Below are 17,438 nucleotides of genomic sequence, written 5' to 3'. Positions count from 1 at the left end.
CACTTTGCTGATGTGTTGTTTTATGAATAAGTGACAGAAAAACTAATGTTTCCTTTCAAATTTTTACATCTTAGGTGTTCGCTGCACCAGAGAATGCTGCTGTCACCAAGATGGATGTTAACAACCTTGCCATGGTGATGGCACCCAACTGTCTCCGCTGTGAGAGCCAAGACCCCCGTGTCATCTTTGAGAACACACGCAAGGAAATGGGCTTCTTACGCACTCTTATTCAGGCATTGGACACTTCCTTTATGGAAGGAATCGTATGAGACAGCTGCTTGCATCTGCTTAGGAAACAGGAGAAGGAGAAAGAAGCATGTCACACAAATCTGAAGTGTAAGACTAAAGAATCCTGTTAGAAACTTGCATGATTCTGTGCAATGACTGATGAATGCTGAGCGACCGATTCCTTTCTCAGTAAAGGCTGCATCAAGTGTCATTTTTTTTCAATGGGTATCAGGCATGCTTTTAAGTGTTATTGTTAACTGTTATCCAGTTTCTGCCTCCTGTTATTGTGAATTTAAGCTAACATTCTTTGAGTGCACACTGTGGATTTGTGTGTGTGTGAATAGAACATTTCAGAAGGTTAAAATGTCTTTTTAATGTAGAATAGTAGTTGTGTTTATTTAATTTGGCACACTGAGACTGGTTTGATAATGTCATGGAGTTATTTGAGAGATTGAGACTTACAGGGACATATTGAGACTTACACTGGTCACACAGTTATGTGGCTTTTCACGTAAAGCATTAAATGAGTGTCAAACAGCAAGACAAACTACTGATTACTAAGTAACAGATATACTTAAATGGATTCTGAGATAGATGGCACAAATAGAAAAATAGATTCTATTTATATATATCATTTATTACTAAAAAAATAATTGTTTGTATCACATGTTTGTTACTGATTGGGGGGGCTTCAGTAAGCTCATGTGTCATGTACTCTTGCTGTGTTTGCAAAATGAACAAAATCTTTGCCATTTTTAACTAGTGTCTATGACACCTTAGAACAAAATTTTACATAATCAAAACATATTTAAAAATATCAAACATTACTAGATTGCTTAATCACATCTTGGCTTTTCATGATGGATTGAGCTGTCTGACATGCCACTTGTTTTTTGGCATTCACGAGGCTGCCATCTTGTTCATGAGCATAGTGTCTCAAACAGCCACAACAATGTTTTTTACATTTTCTCAATACTTTCCCTGGTAATCACTCAGTTCTATCTTTGCTAGTGGGTGATTGCTACCCAAATGAAAAATAGTTAAGAGAGCCTCAGCTATTTTGGCTGAAGACCCTGTGATCAATATCCTAGCTCTTACTAAAAAAATGTTTTCTGCGCACTTTAAACACAGACTGTTTGCATTTTGAGTAACTGACCTTGTGGTTTGAAAAAAGATGCTTTTCTTTTCTGTGCTTGAAACTGTTATCTTTGTAGCATGGAGATGCACAAGTCTAGGGTTAGTGCATAGGGTTATCTGCTTATGGCAACTGTGCATAGAATGTAATATGTTACTTGTGGGAAAGAGCAGAAATATTTATTGATGATGGTATCACTCCAGCAACAGACCTTAAAAAAGAGGCCACTGGTGAAGCTGAATGTTTTCCATAACACAGCTTTTGAGCAGCCTTTCTAGAAGCTCTCCTGTGTTTGTTTCTTGGATTTCTCATGCTGTGGTTGCAATGGCAGTCACCTGTCAAGCCTGGGTCAGGTGCCATGAAGAAGCTACAGTATTGATGGATGAGGGAAATTCTCTCTGTATTTGTGTGAGGATGTACAGTGTTGGGAGGATCTGGAAAACTTACTTGGACAAGCACACACATCACAGCTCAGGTATTTTATGTTTGGATCAGGCCAGATGCAGAGTGAATGAACTGTTTTACCCTGTGAGGGATCCAGAAAGAGAAAAAAAAACAATTTTGAGCTTCTGGTACCCGTAGAAGTTCTCACTGCATCAAATGACGAACAATAAGCACAGTTTTCCAGAAAGGAATCTTGAAGGGGCTTCCATGTATGAGCATCTGCTGTTTGGGGAAAAAAATCATTCAACTGTTGTCTCCAGTGTCCATCGTGGATGAGAGTGCTAATATAGATCAGGGTTATGTTTATAGTTATTGTGCTAATCGCTGCTGTTGTGCCAGATGAATATCGGCCTGCTGCATGCATGCCTCTTTCCCTGTTCTCTTCACATCCATGCAGGCAGGCCATGATCATGCAGCTAGCTTCCAAGCTCAATGATTTCTGTAGAACACTGTTATCTGTGTTCTGCTTTTTGCATTTGTATTACATCTCTGTGCTGTGAAATTTGCTATGGTGAGGTGAATGTCAAACTTTTTATGTAAGACATTTTGGGGTGGACTTTTTGGATTTGAAATTTACTTCTTCAGAGTAGCATTTAAGGCAAAAAAAAAGTTATCTAGCTAGATCCATTTTACTACACCCAGATTTGACATATGAATTATTAAATTCTTCCAGTTCCAAGTCAGAAGAGAAAGAAATGGCACAAAGCATTTAAAGGGTTGTGACTGGAAGATTGTTAAACCATATGCACTCATCTCCTTATTTATCAAGTGTTCTTATCAGTATGGTAGTATAAGGAAAACTGGGATTGGTTCCTGCACTGAGAAAATGACTAAAGCATTCCTCTATGTTGACATGACCTTTATTTGTATTCGAAGAAAAAGTGACTTTTCAGCAACTTGCCAAAAAAGGAGTTTTTAAATGTCTCACATTTTGTAGCCACTATTACAAGTCATGTATAGCCCATTTTCATGATTATGATCTTTCTGAAAAGGTTAACTGCTTGTTGTAAACTATTGTTATTATGTCGTTTGGTTTGCGTGCAACAAATTCTGTCTCAGATTTTTTAGTGGAGCTGTCTTTGCTGCCATCACATTCCCTGTCCATCTTATTGGAACAAAACCTCTTGGAGCAAGCAGAAGAACAGAGCATCAATGCATGATCACTTGGAGGCTTTACAAGTTCAAGTTGTCTTTTATATAGGGGTCATTGTAAACACTATCGTTGTACTCAAATTTGATCTTAAGATGTTATGCACATTTTCAGAACCCTGTCACTTACTGTGCGGTCAAGATAACTTATGTGATTAGGATTAATAATCAGCATAGCATATAATATCCATATACATCTTTCTCATGTGCATATGCTGATCCAGGCATGTGTGTACTGCTTTCCAGTCCTACATAAACCGTACATCTTTCAGTCCACAGCTCATTTTGAGCTTAATACATCATACATACAAAGTGACATCATCATATTGGAACTGTAATTTCATAAGATCATGGGCAGATATCTGTAAGTGTTAAATTACAGTTATTGATTGATCAGAAAATTTCCTAATGCAGCTTAGTATGTGTGCAACATTTGGGTAGAGATGGTGGCTGCTTACAAAGTAGTTCTGATTCATGTACAGCATTTCTTTGTTGCTTTGACAAATGGGAGAACACTCATGGGTTTGGCATTTCCAGCATTTGTTTTTTCTATGGCATACAAAAAAAGTTTGAGCATTCGTGTTGTACTTCATGGTGTAACCTTCAACACATCTTGTCCATTATATCAAGGAAAATAATAACCACCTTTTAAAAAAAAAATTCATGCTTTCAGTTTTTGCCTGCTTTCATCTTACAATGTCTGTAACTGAAAGAGTGCGTAATAGTAATAATGAGGCTTGTCCACATGAAACAGACTGACATTTTTTTGAAAGAGTAAGTAATAATAAGGGATGTTCAAATGAAAAACTGCCTGATAGCTAAAACAATCTTTGGCAGCTTTTCGAACGTTGGCATCTGGTACTTTGCAGGACAGGTGGTACGTCAGCAAATGTGTTCTAAAGTCACAAAAGGATGAGGGTCTAGACTTGTGATCTGTAATTGATATTCCTTAAGTTGTAGGACATCTGGAGACTGTATCTCTGCTTTAGTGGCTGAACCATCTTATCAAACATGGATCTGCTGGAGATTGCTCTGCAATCATGGTTAATGACAAAGTGCATTTAACGATGTTATCCTGGGCCTGTCCAGATGATGGGTTGGCAACTTTCGATTAGTAATCGAAGATCATGGTCTTCATTCTGTGGCAGTGGTAGATGAAAGGGACTTTACGGGAGTGTTGTTGAAGGTTTGCTGGTCTGGTGCATCCTGCCAAGTCTTTTGCTTTCGTGCCTTCTGTGCGAACACTCCCTACACCATTAAAGGTGGAACTGTGTGCCAGGCAGGTTTCCTTAACATTCCTGCATAAGATGTGACCTGATGTTTTGTTTCTGTGTCACAAACTTGTCATGGTAAACCGTGTCTGCTTAGAAGTCTCTTTCACTACTCTTTTCACTTGAATGTGACCACATGCATGATGACACTGAAAATAGTTCATCTCGTGGGTTAAGGTTATTCTGCTAATATCCATTTTTTTATGCAGTCTGTTTCATTTGGATACCTTACTGGATACGATTACAGATACAAATTTATGAACTGAAAAGCAAACTAGCATGATCCTGAGATTACTATAAATGCAGGCATGACTACCAGTAATTTTCAACTTTCTGAAGCATGTACACAAACAAATGTTAGCTTCAAGATTTGGGAAAGATCTTTTGCTTCTTTAGTTTGATGTTTGAAAACGTCTTTGTCAAAACTAGGGATGGAATTGTTGTTGCCTGTAGTCCTTTACTGACCAAGCCTTTAGTAAAGCTATTGAGTATTGTCATATACCTTTTTGAGGAAAGATGTGCAAGAAGAGAACCTTTTCTTAAACTAAGTAGGAATAAAAGTCTGGCTGTCAATGTTGCTTTACACCTTAAGAAAGTTTTTAACAAAAGAAAAATCCTGAAAATAATGGATTCATCTGTGAATTGCCTTACAATGGACCCCATGATGATTTAGTATGTGTGCATGCATGTATACTTATGTATGCATGCTTGGGTTGCAATGGGGTGTGTGCATATTGGGTGGATATCAGTCTATACGTGTTTTTTTCTCCACACTTTGTGTACATTTTACAGTGCAGTTTTTATTCTGAGGCAGATGTAAATAGATTTTATGCATGCAATGTCTTGTACAGAATTTCTTTCTATTTTCTGTATATGTTGGTATGCCTGTATAACTGCATGATAATTGTAGCCATAATAATGTGATGTGTGATAATAGTTTCCAGATTGTATAGGTTAAGTAATACTAGATGTACAAGCAAAATAGTGAGTGTTTCATTTTGTTACCCAACATGCAAGCACAATCCCTTCGCTTACCCACCTAGACTTTAAAGTACTGTAATGTTTGTAAATGTTTATGGCCCTAACCAGTTATCATTGTGCTCAACCACACCTCTGCTTCCATGCATCTCTTATTTTTATTTATATAAAGAAGCAGACCAATTGATTCCTGTGAATACTTTTCATTGCTAAAAAATCTTATATCTGTTGCCATGTTGGCACCTTCCCTTTGTCGTCATCTACAGTCCAGTTGAAAACAGTAGTACTGTTCCTTTAAGAGATCCAGTGTCCACATTTTCCATTTGAACAACACTTGTTCACTTGAGTCCCAGTTGGTGCACTGTTGGATAGTAGCATTTATACAAGGAGTATAAAGAGGCATTTGCCTCCACCATATCAACTTAATAACTCAGCAAGGGGTGGAAGATGTGCCACCATGAACACAGAATTGTGTTGGGAGCATCCTTGCAGCAAAAGATCACAGGCCTGAGTTTTTTAATTCTTTTTCATACGTAAATGTCCCATTTCAAAAGATAAAGGCTTTTTGAGCACTTCTATGTATAGGGGGAAAAAAGGTACAAATGCACAAATAACTCAGTCCAGGAAATCAAGTTATACATCAACTACCAAAACATTGCTGAATATTTTTTTTCATTTTAGTTCTATTTCTGATGATGCATAGAGTGCACTCTGTGTACAAAAACCTGTAACCAAAACAATGGCTCTTTTTGCCTTTTCAAAATCTAATGATGTTTCAGTATTGCAAATATGTAGGTGGCTTTAAAGATGATTCGCTCTCACACTTCTGTTTGTGCTTTTGTCAACAAGGTATGATTTTTAATGTTTATTTATTGAATGTGATTGTGTTAAAAGTATTTTTCTGCGAGAGAAGTGGGACAAATATCAGGGAGAATGGATTAGCTGTGAGGCGTGTAAACCTAGTGCTTTCACCTGTCTTGTTCATCATTCTGGCTCATGTGTTACAATATCGGTCTCTCATGCTTTCTTGTCCATCAATTGCTCTTAGGTACCATGTCCTTTTGTGCATGAATGCAACATAGAACCTGGTGTCCTGTTTTTCAGTTGCTTCCTAGGGTATAAGTGTTTTCGAGTCATAACTTGGTCAAGTAAGAATGAAGTTTTATGTCTTTGTTCTGCTGCTGACCCCATGATGCCTATAACAACAAAAATACCCCCCAAATAAAACTTCTGGTCTCCAAATTTACATGTTGAAAACTCAGCATCTGAATATAAAATTCCACTGGGGGTGTTTCTTAAGTACAACATTCATTTAATGGTTTTGGCAATTTTAGATTGTCTCAGACGTATTTGCTTTATGTGACTTTGCTGTAAAATTCACTTTCATGAACATTATATCTAGTGAAGGAGATTTTAATCAATTCTATTATTTAAACCGAGAGTTCAGTACTTGCTTCTACCTTGTGTTTGGGAATGCATTCATGCACGCTTGTGTTGGTCCGTCCACATGCTTTCTAGAGATAAAAATATTGCTAGAAATCAGCAACAACAAAAGCCTCTTTCTTTTCAGTGAAATAAACCTGTGCATGTTGTGCAGTAATTTGTAAGTAAAAGTTACATTGTAGCTATAATTCAAGGAGTTCTGAACAATAAGTTGGGGACCCACAAGAACATTCTACACCCAAGTAATTTGGGTTCGGGTAATTTTTTTATAAGGGATTTAAAAAAAAAATTAACTGACCAAAACAACGTGAGATTTATGTGGTGACAAGTATATGCACATTTAATATACCTTGTGACTTGAAAAAGAAATTTTTTTTAAAAAGTCTTTACAGAAAATAGTAGTAGCGGATGAATAGCGAGGTGTATGTGGCAGCCATCTGGACCTACAGGTTAGCTTATTGCAAGTTACGCAGAGGAGCACAGTGGAGTTTTGTTGTATCTTCTTCAGCGCATTTTTGCAAAAGCAAATTTTTTTCCAGAATTTGTGGGCATTTTTAGTGCAGTTGCAAAATGTTCAGACTGCTACCATGATTATTTCGTTGCATTTAAGGTGCTAGAAGTTGATTTTTTTCTGGCCCCGTTTTTGTGCTCCTTGTATGGTCAGCAAAACTATTCTGTGCAGACTGTTTTGGTATCAGGACCCAACGGTGGACAGTGTCAACTGCTTTTTTTTTTTTTAGGGGAGGAGATGGGTTTTTTTTTTCTTCAGTTTCCTTTTGAGTATGTTCACACTAACAGACTTCAGGGTATCGTTGGTTTGTATGTGTGTGTTTTTATGTCTCAAGGCTGAGGTGCCTGCTCTATAAGAATCTAAGATAACTTATACTAAGCTTTTGCAATGCACTAATTCCTGGTAAAACATGCTCTATAATAGGGGACTAATATTCTCCTTTTTATTATAGGCAGACATCATATTTGAATCTATGCTGGACTAAAATTTGACTTAATACGAGAAGTTAATGGTCAAGTTCATGAAGGATGTGGCAGAAATGTAGTTTCTGTTTAAGTATCTGCTTGCTTACTTTTTATGTGTTTGTCTTTCAGCAAAATGCATAACCATTGTGGACATGTAGATGAATGATAACTGCATCAAGATGAATATGCATGACTTTGGTTTTCATTGTTGCTTTGTATCAAGTGCAATGCCTTACACTAAGGGAATGGGCCTGATGTGTCCAGTGTTGTAAAGTTGTCCATTGCTTAATATCAAGTGTGAATGTATATGGCTGGTGAGCTTTTGAGCTCGTACTTCACAATATGGTTGCCAAATCACACTACTGAAAGGCAGTCCTGTGTCAGAAAATCTATATTCATGTCAAGTTTGCAGATGTTATCCTCGAAGTCTGGTGATGTGAACCGCTGTATAACGCTGATCATTGTAGTCAATTTCTGGCTTCTTTTTTAATATTTTGCCAGAAATTTCCAATGGTATTTCCTGAACCAGACCACACTTTCATTTTGTTCTTGCTCCAGTTCTTGTACAGACCATTTACCAAAATGCCACCATGTTGTGATTTTTTTTCCTCCTCTCTTTATTTTTTATCCTCAGTCATGTCCATTTCATTGTTGCATTTCATTAAACTGGTGAACAAGTTCACCCTTGAGTCTGCGACTGACAAAGTGTGTAGTGTATGTTTCATAAGGCCGTGATGTGGCAAGGCGTGACTTACAGCCATGCGCTTTCTAACAAATTAAATATAGATTAAAATAATACCAATAAATAAAATCTATAAGTTACTGTGACCATTTGCTTGAATGAATATATCATTTACACACATTATCATTTAAATATGTATTATCCACAAAGTTCAAGGATAGAAAATTATTAATGGTTAACAAGTAGAAAATGAATGGTACTCAAAAACTTTTTTCTTTACATTTAATATTATGCAAACATATAATTAGCTGCTAGAAACTTTTAGTACTGCAAGTGGAAAAATGGTGCGAAGACAGTATATGAGAACCACAGTCCACTGTCTTTGGTGAAAGAATTTTACTACAGTACAGTGGCATTTACATTTGTGAATGTAATATATTTATTTCTGCTAAGCATGCAACAAATGCATTCAGATGTAAAGTGATAATAATTATTATATATACCCTAACCTAATTCAGCCCTTTTCCTTTGGTTGATTTTTTTTTTTTTTAAATGTGGTCCACTGGTTATGTTGATTTTCTGACAGTAGGCACCATGTCATTGTTATTGTCACAGTAAACCAGGCAGGCAGGAAGAGATCACAACTGAAACAATATTAGAATCTCTCGCTAGGTTTCATTCAATGCATCTCTGTTTATATGATCAATCTCTAGGCCATGATCACATTTCTGACAGTGTGTCATGGAATTAAAAACAAGGAGCCTTGGTAACTCAACTTATTATAGATGACATCATGTCCCAGCATGGGAAACTGAAAAATCAGGCAAAAAGACTGCAGCACACAAATTACTTGGCAAGATTAGGGGTGAAACCAATCACGATAAAGCACACATCTTCATTGTTAGTGTTTGTTGTCTTTGTCCTATTTTCAGCACACTTTTTTCACTATTTTGGAACAATGTTTTAAAACATTTGACTGTGATTTTGACCCTTTTACCTGTATCATGATCTTCATGGCTGTTGTAGCGGTAGGCAGTCACCAAGATGTCCACCATCGTGATGACTGCCCATCTAGTCAAGATTGCAGAGTTCAGCCTGCAGCCTAGGACAAAATCTGAAGTACAAAAATTCTTCGCTCTGATCTTACAGAGCACTGTGATGAACCATCATGCATTATCTGAAGAACGTCATTCTGTGTTTGATTAATGCCTGTGTATTCGAGTTTTGCATGGAAGTAGATATCAGTATAAACATGGCAACATGCAGCAGAGAGAATGTGCACTCTGATCTCTGGGTTACAACCACACACAAGGAATCAAAAAAAAAAGGGCACAGTACATTGTTGACATGAATCAATAAATTGTCTGGCTGTTTGTTTTTTGTTTTTAAAGAAACCATCTTACCTTTTTTTCACACTAGATTGTTGCACTGTCGTGCTGTTTGCTACTCAGCTACCAACACATTAGGCAAATTTATTAGCTGGCTGAACTTTCAAGAAACGTGTTTTATATGTGCAAGTATTTGTAGCTTCATTTATAATGTTGCTAAGCCCATGAGTGCACAGTGTGATTTTTGCACTGCTGACTGGCCAGCCAGCCTGCAGAGGGGTTTGTTGTCATCTTTTTCTTACAGCTCACATAGTCTGCGTAATTATTCCACTATCATCCTTAAAAGCCTGTGCATCAAAACTGGCATGTACATCTTACCAAAGATCCTTTCTTGGACAATAAAGCTGTGAGACAATTTTTTTAAGTCTGTCATTTGTATATGCAGCAGGTATCCGTTTTTGTGTTGTGTTGTGTTGCATTATAGCTATGATTACTTTATCATAGATGCTAGTTCTCCACAAATTTCTGGGTGAAGTATCCTCAACAATGTTTGCCTGAAAATGAATATCCAGAGCTAACATTCATCTTTCTTTCACATGGCTGCCACTAGAGTGTCTGTGTTAATACGTCTAAAGTTTTCTTTGGTGGAATGAGCACTACAGGCAGATCATGAAATTTGACTCAAGTGCACCAGGCTGTGAAGAGAGAGAACTTCCGGTGGGTATAATCTTGAAAGAGCTTTTTGTGTTCAGTTACTTGCCACCACCCTTAAAAAATGCTGATGCATAACAACACTAACCTTGTTAGTTGGCCTGTCCTTTTGTGTAATTTAGTAATAGTTTCCATACTAAACTGACAGTTCGAATTTGCAAGGCATTCATTCTAAAAACTATATTAGAATGTGTGCCATCAACTGAATCAACATGTGATGATCTCTTCAACAGTGTGCTTAGTATTGCAAAATTCAGCTGAGAAAAAAATCAAATATCATCCTAGAAAAATACACGAGTACGTGTTAAGCATGACTGTCCTTGCTTCGTAAAATAATCATATTTTTAAGACAAGGACAAATGTTATCATCAAATGAAGTGCCTGAAGTCTGCATTTTTCTAATCTGTAGTCTGTTACGTACGCTTAGATTTTTCTCCCATAGTGATAAAAATGAGTACGGGATAAGTAATCCTTTAGCCTAGTGCCCACGGGCAGTGAATGGGTCACCCTACCTAAAGTACAGGTGGCGTCAAACCCTCTCCTGCCACATTTACCTCCCCTGATAAATCAGGAACTCATTCCTGCTAGAAATTACATCCCCTGATAAATCAGGAGCCCATTGCTTCTAGAAGTTGCTTGGTGGACAGGGAAAGTAATCCAGCCACAAGCACAAGCAAGCCTAGAACCATCAACCTCCTCTCCACAGTTAACGCACTAACCACCTGGAGTCTAATTAAGACCGACATTAAAACAAATCAGTGACATTGTCCTTACACAAAAGTCACTAACCTAAATCATTGGCCAAACTCTTAAACAAGATTTATGCAGACCAAAGTGATTACTTCCCATAATAATGGAAGCACTGCATGAGCCACAAACTTTTCGGTGTAACTAATGCCAATAATCTGGCTTGGTCCCAGCGCATCTTAATAACAGGCAAAGGTATTTCCCAGAAAAATGACCAGCTGTCAAAAATCAAGGACTTTATATCCTACAACAACAACAAAATCACTTCAAAACACTTCTACACTGTCTAAATTCAGTCAACCATTGACTATGCTTCCACTCTGAGGGACTATGCTAGTGGAGCATCTAAATGGCCTATTGCAGGTGTTCAAAAGACAGTATTACTATGACCAAAAATGCTGTTTAATCATGGATGTCCGTGGTCTAATGATTTCATCTCTCTAGGAATCCTTCGACTAATGAATAGGATAAAATATAAAAGCACCTTTGTTTATAACTCACAGGTAAGCTGTCCCTAAACTCTCTTGACTATTTTTTACAAAAAATACATAAATATATCTTCAACTTAATATCCCCATTCCATGAATTTTACCTACCAAGCTTGAAATAGCATCCTGTGGATCAGACCCTCTCATCTCAGTTCGAACTGAAATGTCCAAAAGTGTGGACAGAATCAGTAATCGCGCAGACAAACCAGAACATAAAAGCTCTTAATTTGTGTCTTCTCATAAACCACGCGGAAATAACTGTGAAACCGAAAGCTGCCTGCTCGATTGCCGACATCCCTTCCCCGTGTAAAGCAGCTGACGTATCTAAAAGCTGGAACATTGGCGACAGGCTCAATGATTCTGAGAAGAGTAAATAATACTAAACAAATCATTAATTAATGCCTTGGAGGATTCCGGGCGAACTCCAATGTCGATCCGCCAGTGGCAGTCACGGTTGGTTGCATACAGACCGGAAATGATGTCGCTGTGACGTATCAAAGGTGGCCATAAGGGGACGCTCGGTAGTGTAGTGGTGAAAATACTCGCAAGTCACCACTGTAGTTTGGGGCCCTGTAGTCAGATCTCGTATCGACACGTTCTGTAGATGACATCAGGTTTTCTGCGAGTACTGCGGTTCCCCCAAGTGCGAAATCACCTCTAGATGCAAGCACTTCCTTGCCAAAGCAACCAAGTGAGAAAAGGCTTGCACACACCATGGACTATTACAATGCTGAAAACGTTAAATATATTCAAAAATAATCATCTATCTAGCGCATGGTGTGGATCATCGATGTATGTTCAGAAAGTGAGGGGGTGATATCGGTAGGACTGGACTCTACGCCAAGATAGCATGTGGCCTCATTGTGCAAGTCGACTGCTGTCAACGCTTTTTTTTTTTTTAAACAAGACAACAGGATCTGTGTTGCCCGATTTACTGTTTACGCGTCCCAATGAACGAAAAACATCTACATATAACCTCGATCCTCTATCGTTGACGCCTTCTTAAAGGTTTTATTTTCACACAGTGTAAGGTGCCACATCAACATGAAAGCTCTCCTTTTCGTAAAGGTGGCGACGGATCTATTGTTAATTGGTCCATCGGCTGGGTCTAGTCTCAACTCCGGTGATGTTGTTTTCGTTCGCCTAATTTTTTTTTTTTTTCACCACACTTGGAGGCCAGTTTTCGATAAAACTAGCATCCATCGGTCACCGGTCATTTCGCCCCAGAGACTGGGTCAAATCGTCCCAGCTATGTCCATATCGTCCCAAGTAAGACCACGTCGTCCCAGGCCCAAAAGATGAATCATTCACCGATGACACAAGTAGCTACTAACATCAAATAATATTAACAAAACCATACTGCTGCCCATTTGAAACAGTTGTTTGTTTTTTTTACTTTATCCTAACACTCTGCATATACTAATAATAGAGTGGATGTATACAGCACATTTCTCGACTGCAGGGTAGACGCAATACGCAAACAGTCAAAGTAAAAGGATGAGAAAATCTTCAGTTAAAAAATTGTTTAAAGAGAAAATCGCCGTTGTAAGATTGGTTGTTATAGTCCTGGGGCGAAATGACCGGCCCCGCTCCATCCGGTAACAGCGATTTACTACCGCAAGAACTAGGGCGCCGTCTCGTTAGCGCGAGCGTATGTAGATACACGAATGTCGCCAGACGTCACGAGAAGCCATTTGTGTTTTCACGACCAAGACAGCAGCAAAAAACAATCACGAATGTAATTGCGCGAGCTGAACAGTTTTTCTGATTTTTTTCCGAGCAGTTTTTAAAAAAGTCAATTGAAAGAGAACCCAAAATTGTTTTCATAAGCAGTGGTTTTGCAGGATTAAACAGTCATGTATCTGATAGCCATGTCACTGATGATTTGTCCCGAGAAATAACAATATGTTACTGTTGGAAATTTTTTATGGACTTAAACTTTCAGGTAAACCGACAATTAGTTCTTTACAAGATTCTAAAATATATCATTTTCAAGCTCCCTCACAAAATCAGCCAAAAATTTGTTCTCCAGTTGATGTGGTTAATACCACCTCCTCCTAACCTCTATATCAAGCCTACCACTGTACTACCCTCACCACCACTCATATAATGCCATGCACATAAACCTCCCTATTAAGACTTGCTAAAATTCACCTAATTTGGGTCATAACTAAGAGGAGTCATTATAGAGAAATCAACCAGTCTGCTTTCATTTTACAAACCATGACTTCAAGCAAATTTATACATGCATATTCTGGAACAAAATCAAAATTTTTGGGAGCCGGCCCAAGGGTCTTAAATCTGAATCCTAACCTGTAAAAATATGAGACCTTATGACAGGGGCTAAACACACAAAGGTTTGGACAGACACTCTTTAGTGACTACGCAGTAACTTTGAGGCCTTCACAATAAAGAGTTTCAGATAATGAGTGCAAATCCTTAGTTATAGCACAAACTCTTAGTAGCAGCAGCACATCTAGAAATGTAAAAGTGCATAGAAAGTTGTTCAAAATCAGATGTTGTAAAGGCAAACCCATTCCTCACAGATATTTACATATACTAATTGCTTCTTCAAGACAACTGGTACATTTTATATAGTTTGAGGTACATGGTGAAATATCTGCTTTATGGGTACAGCTCATAATCATCAAGACTTGTAAAGACAACCCAAGAGGAAACAGAAGAGGAACGTAGATCAGGCAGAAAAAATAGGCCAAGCACTTTCAAATGGACTGTCCTGCCATTCAGTAGATCCTAGAGAATGGCAGAGAACTGAAAGAGATGGTGACAGCTAGTGGTAAAATTGTCTGCATGCCAGCAACAAAATTAGAACTAAGCAATTCAGGATGTGACAGATGACAATAGTGAGGACTTAAGCTGCATTTCAATAGATGATGTCTTTAGCCGATGCATTAGCTCTGTTAATGTATATAGTTTAGTTTATTCCTTGTTGCTCCCTTGAGGAGCGTAGGGCCGCAACACCACCTTGCCAGTGGACCCGGTTTTGGGCAGCCCCCTTCAGTTGGGCCCACGTGGTTCCGATGTCCTTTGCCTCACTTTCTACTGCTCTTTTCCAAGACTGCTTTGGCCTCCCAACTCCCCTCTTCCCATGAGGGTTCCAGGCAAGTGCCTGGTTGGCAATGGTGTCAGCTGGTTTGGTCAGGGTGTGTCCTATTAAGCCCCATTTGTGCTTTTTGATGTCTTTGCTAGTGGCATTCTGGTTGGTTCTGTTCCACAGGCTGATGTTGAAGATCTTTTCAGGCCATCTTATTCCCAGAATGTGACGTAGGCATCAGCTGATGAAGGGGGGGAATTGGTGTTTTACGCCGTGCCAGCAGCTGAGGCTATATTACGGCAAGGCAGCCAGCCCAGTAAAAAGATGCCACGTGCAGAGAAAGAACAGCGTGCCCAAGACCAGAAATGAACTCTGGGCAGCCAACCTTCACTGTAATGGTGACAGGTGCTAACCGTTGCGCCACCGGACCACTAGCTGGTGAAGGTCTGGAGCTTGTTGATGATGGCATTTGTCACTCTCCAGGTTTTAGAACTATACAGTTGGACTGCCTTCACATTGGTGTTGAAGATGCGGTCCTACTGCGGAAGGATAATGCTCGGGAGTTCCAGATGGGGCATAGGCTGTTGAAAGCATACCAGGCCTTGTTGTTGAGGCTTTTGATGTCACCATCTGCTCCACCATCCTTGTTGACAATGCCCCCCGATACGTGAAGTGGTCTGTTTCCAGGATGTTCTCTCCTTGAAGTTGGATTGGGAGTTCCTGATTGTTGTTGATTCTCATCACTTCGGTCTTCTTTCTGTTGACCTTTAAACCAGTCTTCTCTGCTTCCTCTCCTAGCTTACTCAGTTTGGTTTGTGCATGTTGTTGCCGATGAGATAGGAGACTAATGTCTTCTGCAAAGTCCAGGTCCTCTAGCTGTTTGGTGAAGGTCCACTGAATACCGGTGTTGTTGTCTTGGGTTGTCTTGCGCATAATCCAGTCTATGACCATCAGGAAGATTTTTTTGTGATAATAAGCAACCCTGTTTTACACCGCTCTGCACTACAAAAGGTTAAGTGAGTTTGCCATTGTGAATAACTTGGCAGGACGAGTCTTCGTACAACTCTTGAATGATATGAGCTTAGATGGAATGCCGTAATGTATATAAGTGCAGTAGAATATAAACAGATCACATGTTTCAAGAGACCATCTAGATCACAACCATCACCAAGAGACAACTACTACAATAACTTGACCAGTGCCTAGACAGTATAATTTCTTTTGTCAAAAAAAAAAATGCTATGGTAATCTACATGAGTATTGATCACATCACCATTAATCGCCAGTTTAGGAAGTCTGCTGGATGTCAGAGTAAAGGGAGGTGCAGATGCAGCCACAGACCACCACCTGCTTGTGGCAAACATGAAAATAAAGCTGAGGTCTTTCCATGACACATCAGACAGACCGCACCACAAATTAAATGTGCAGTTTCTTAGAGACCATAAAAAGCAAGAAGAGTTCATCTGCGAAGTTAAAAACAGGTTTGCGGCGCTGGAGGGACTCCTGGAAAGAACAGTGGCCAACCACTGAACAGGATTACCTCAGACCAAAGTACTGGGAGATAAACAGAGAAGTGAAGAAGAGTGCAACAGACGACAAGAGACAGTTCGCACACAGAAGAGGAAGAAGGCAGAACAAGCAGCTGGGCAAAATCACACAAAAAGACTATATGAAATTACAAGAATTCTGTCAGGAAGGAAAAACACCGATGCGTGCAGACCAATAAAGAATAAAAATGGCAGCGTCATCACCAGGGATGTAGAACAAAGATCTCGCTGGGTGGAACATTTTGATGAAATACTCAACCGACCACCACCAACAACCACTTTGGATGTTGCCCCAGCCGCCGAACAGCTCAAAGTAAACAACCCACCAACCAAGGCAGAAATCATCAAAGCAATCAAGTCCTTGAATTCTGGCAAGGCGGCAGGCCCAGATGGCATTCCTGCAAAAGCACTCAAGGCAGACCCAACAGCCGCAGCGGAGATGCTACACCCCCTGCTGCAGAAAATTTGGGAACAGGAGCAAGTTCCAGCAGACTGGAAGCTTAGCTACCTAGTAAAGCTATCCAAAAAAGGCGACCTGACACAGTGCAGCAATTGGCGTGGGATTCACTGTTGTCCATTCTAGCAAGGTGCTGACCAGAATCATCCTGGAGAGACTGAAGAATGCCCTAGACAAGAGACTGAGGCAAGAACAGGCAGGGTTTTGGCAGGGTAAATCATGCACAGACCAAATTGCTACACTACAAAATATTATTCAACAGTCCATTGAATGGCAGTCACTACTATACATAACAACACAGGTATTCAGTGGACCTTCGCCAGACAACTTGATGATCTCAACTTTACAGATGACATCAGCCTGCTGTCCCACAAGCAACAACACGCACAAAGCTCACTTGGTTCACAGAAGAAGCAGCGATGACTGGCCTGACCATCAACATCAAGAAGACGGAGGTAGTGCGGGTCAACAACAAGCAAGAAGCCCCACTCTAACTACATGTAGAATGTATTACAGAGTCTGACTGTTTCACCTACCTTGGCAGCATAGTCAGCAACGATGGAGGTACAGATGAAAATATAAGAAGTCGAACAAACAAAGCCAGGCTTGCAACCTTCTGACCTATCTGGAACTCCAAGGCTTTATCTTTACACACCAAGATCTGTGTCTTTAACACAAATGTAAAGTCAGTCTTTCTGTATGGATCTGAGACATGGCATGTGACAAATGCCATCACTAACAAGATACAGACATTCATCAACAGATGTCTGCTCCACATCCTCAACATCAGATGGCTCGAG

At 39.4% G+C, this 17,438-nt stretch overlaps 1 protein-coding gene across 1 annotated transcript in view; it reads left to right on the top strand.

Annotated features, from left to right (window-relative positions):
* LOC112559517 (rho GTPase-activating protein 39-like) overlaps positions 1-10,048 on the top strand; it is a 58,144-nt gene extending 48,096 nt beyond the window's left edge. The window contains 1 exon segment of the mRNA XM_025230825.1: positions 75-10,048. Coding sequence (XP_025086610.1) covers positions 75-269 — 195 coding nt within the window. The 3' untranslated portion in view covers positions 270-10,048.
* Positions 10,049-17,438: the final 7,390 nt, after the last annotated feature.

The sequence above is a fragment of the Pomacea canaliculata genome, linkage group LG3 (genome assembly GCF_003073045.1).
Source record: "Pomacea canaliculata isolate SZHN2017 linkage group LG3, ASM307304v1, whole genome shotgun sequence".
NCBI classification, from domain to species: Eukaryota; Metazoa; Mollusca; class Gastropoda; order Architaenioglossa; family Ampullariidae; genus Pomacea; species Pomacea canaliculata.
Note: the sequence above shows the minus strand (reverse complement) of the source record. Positions and strands in the feature narration are given on the sequence as shown.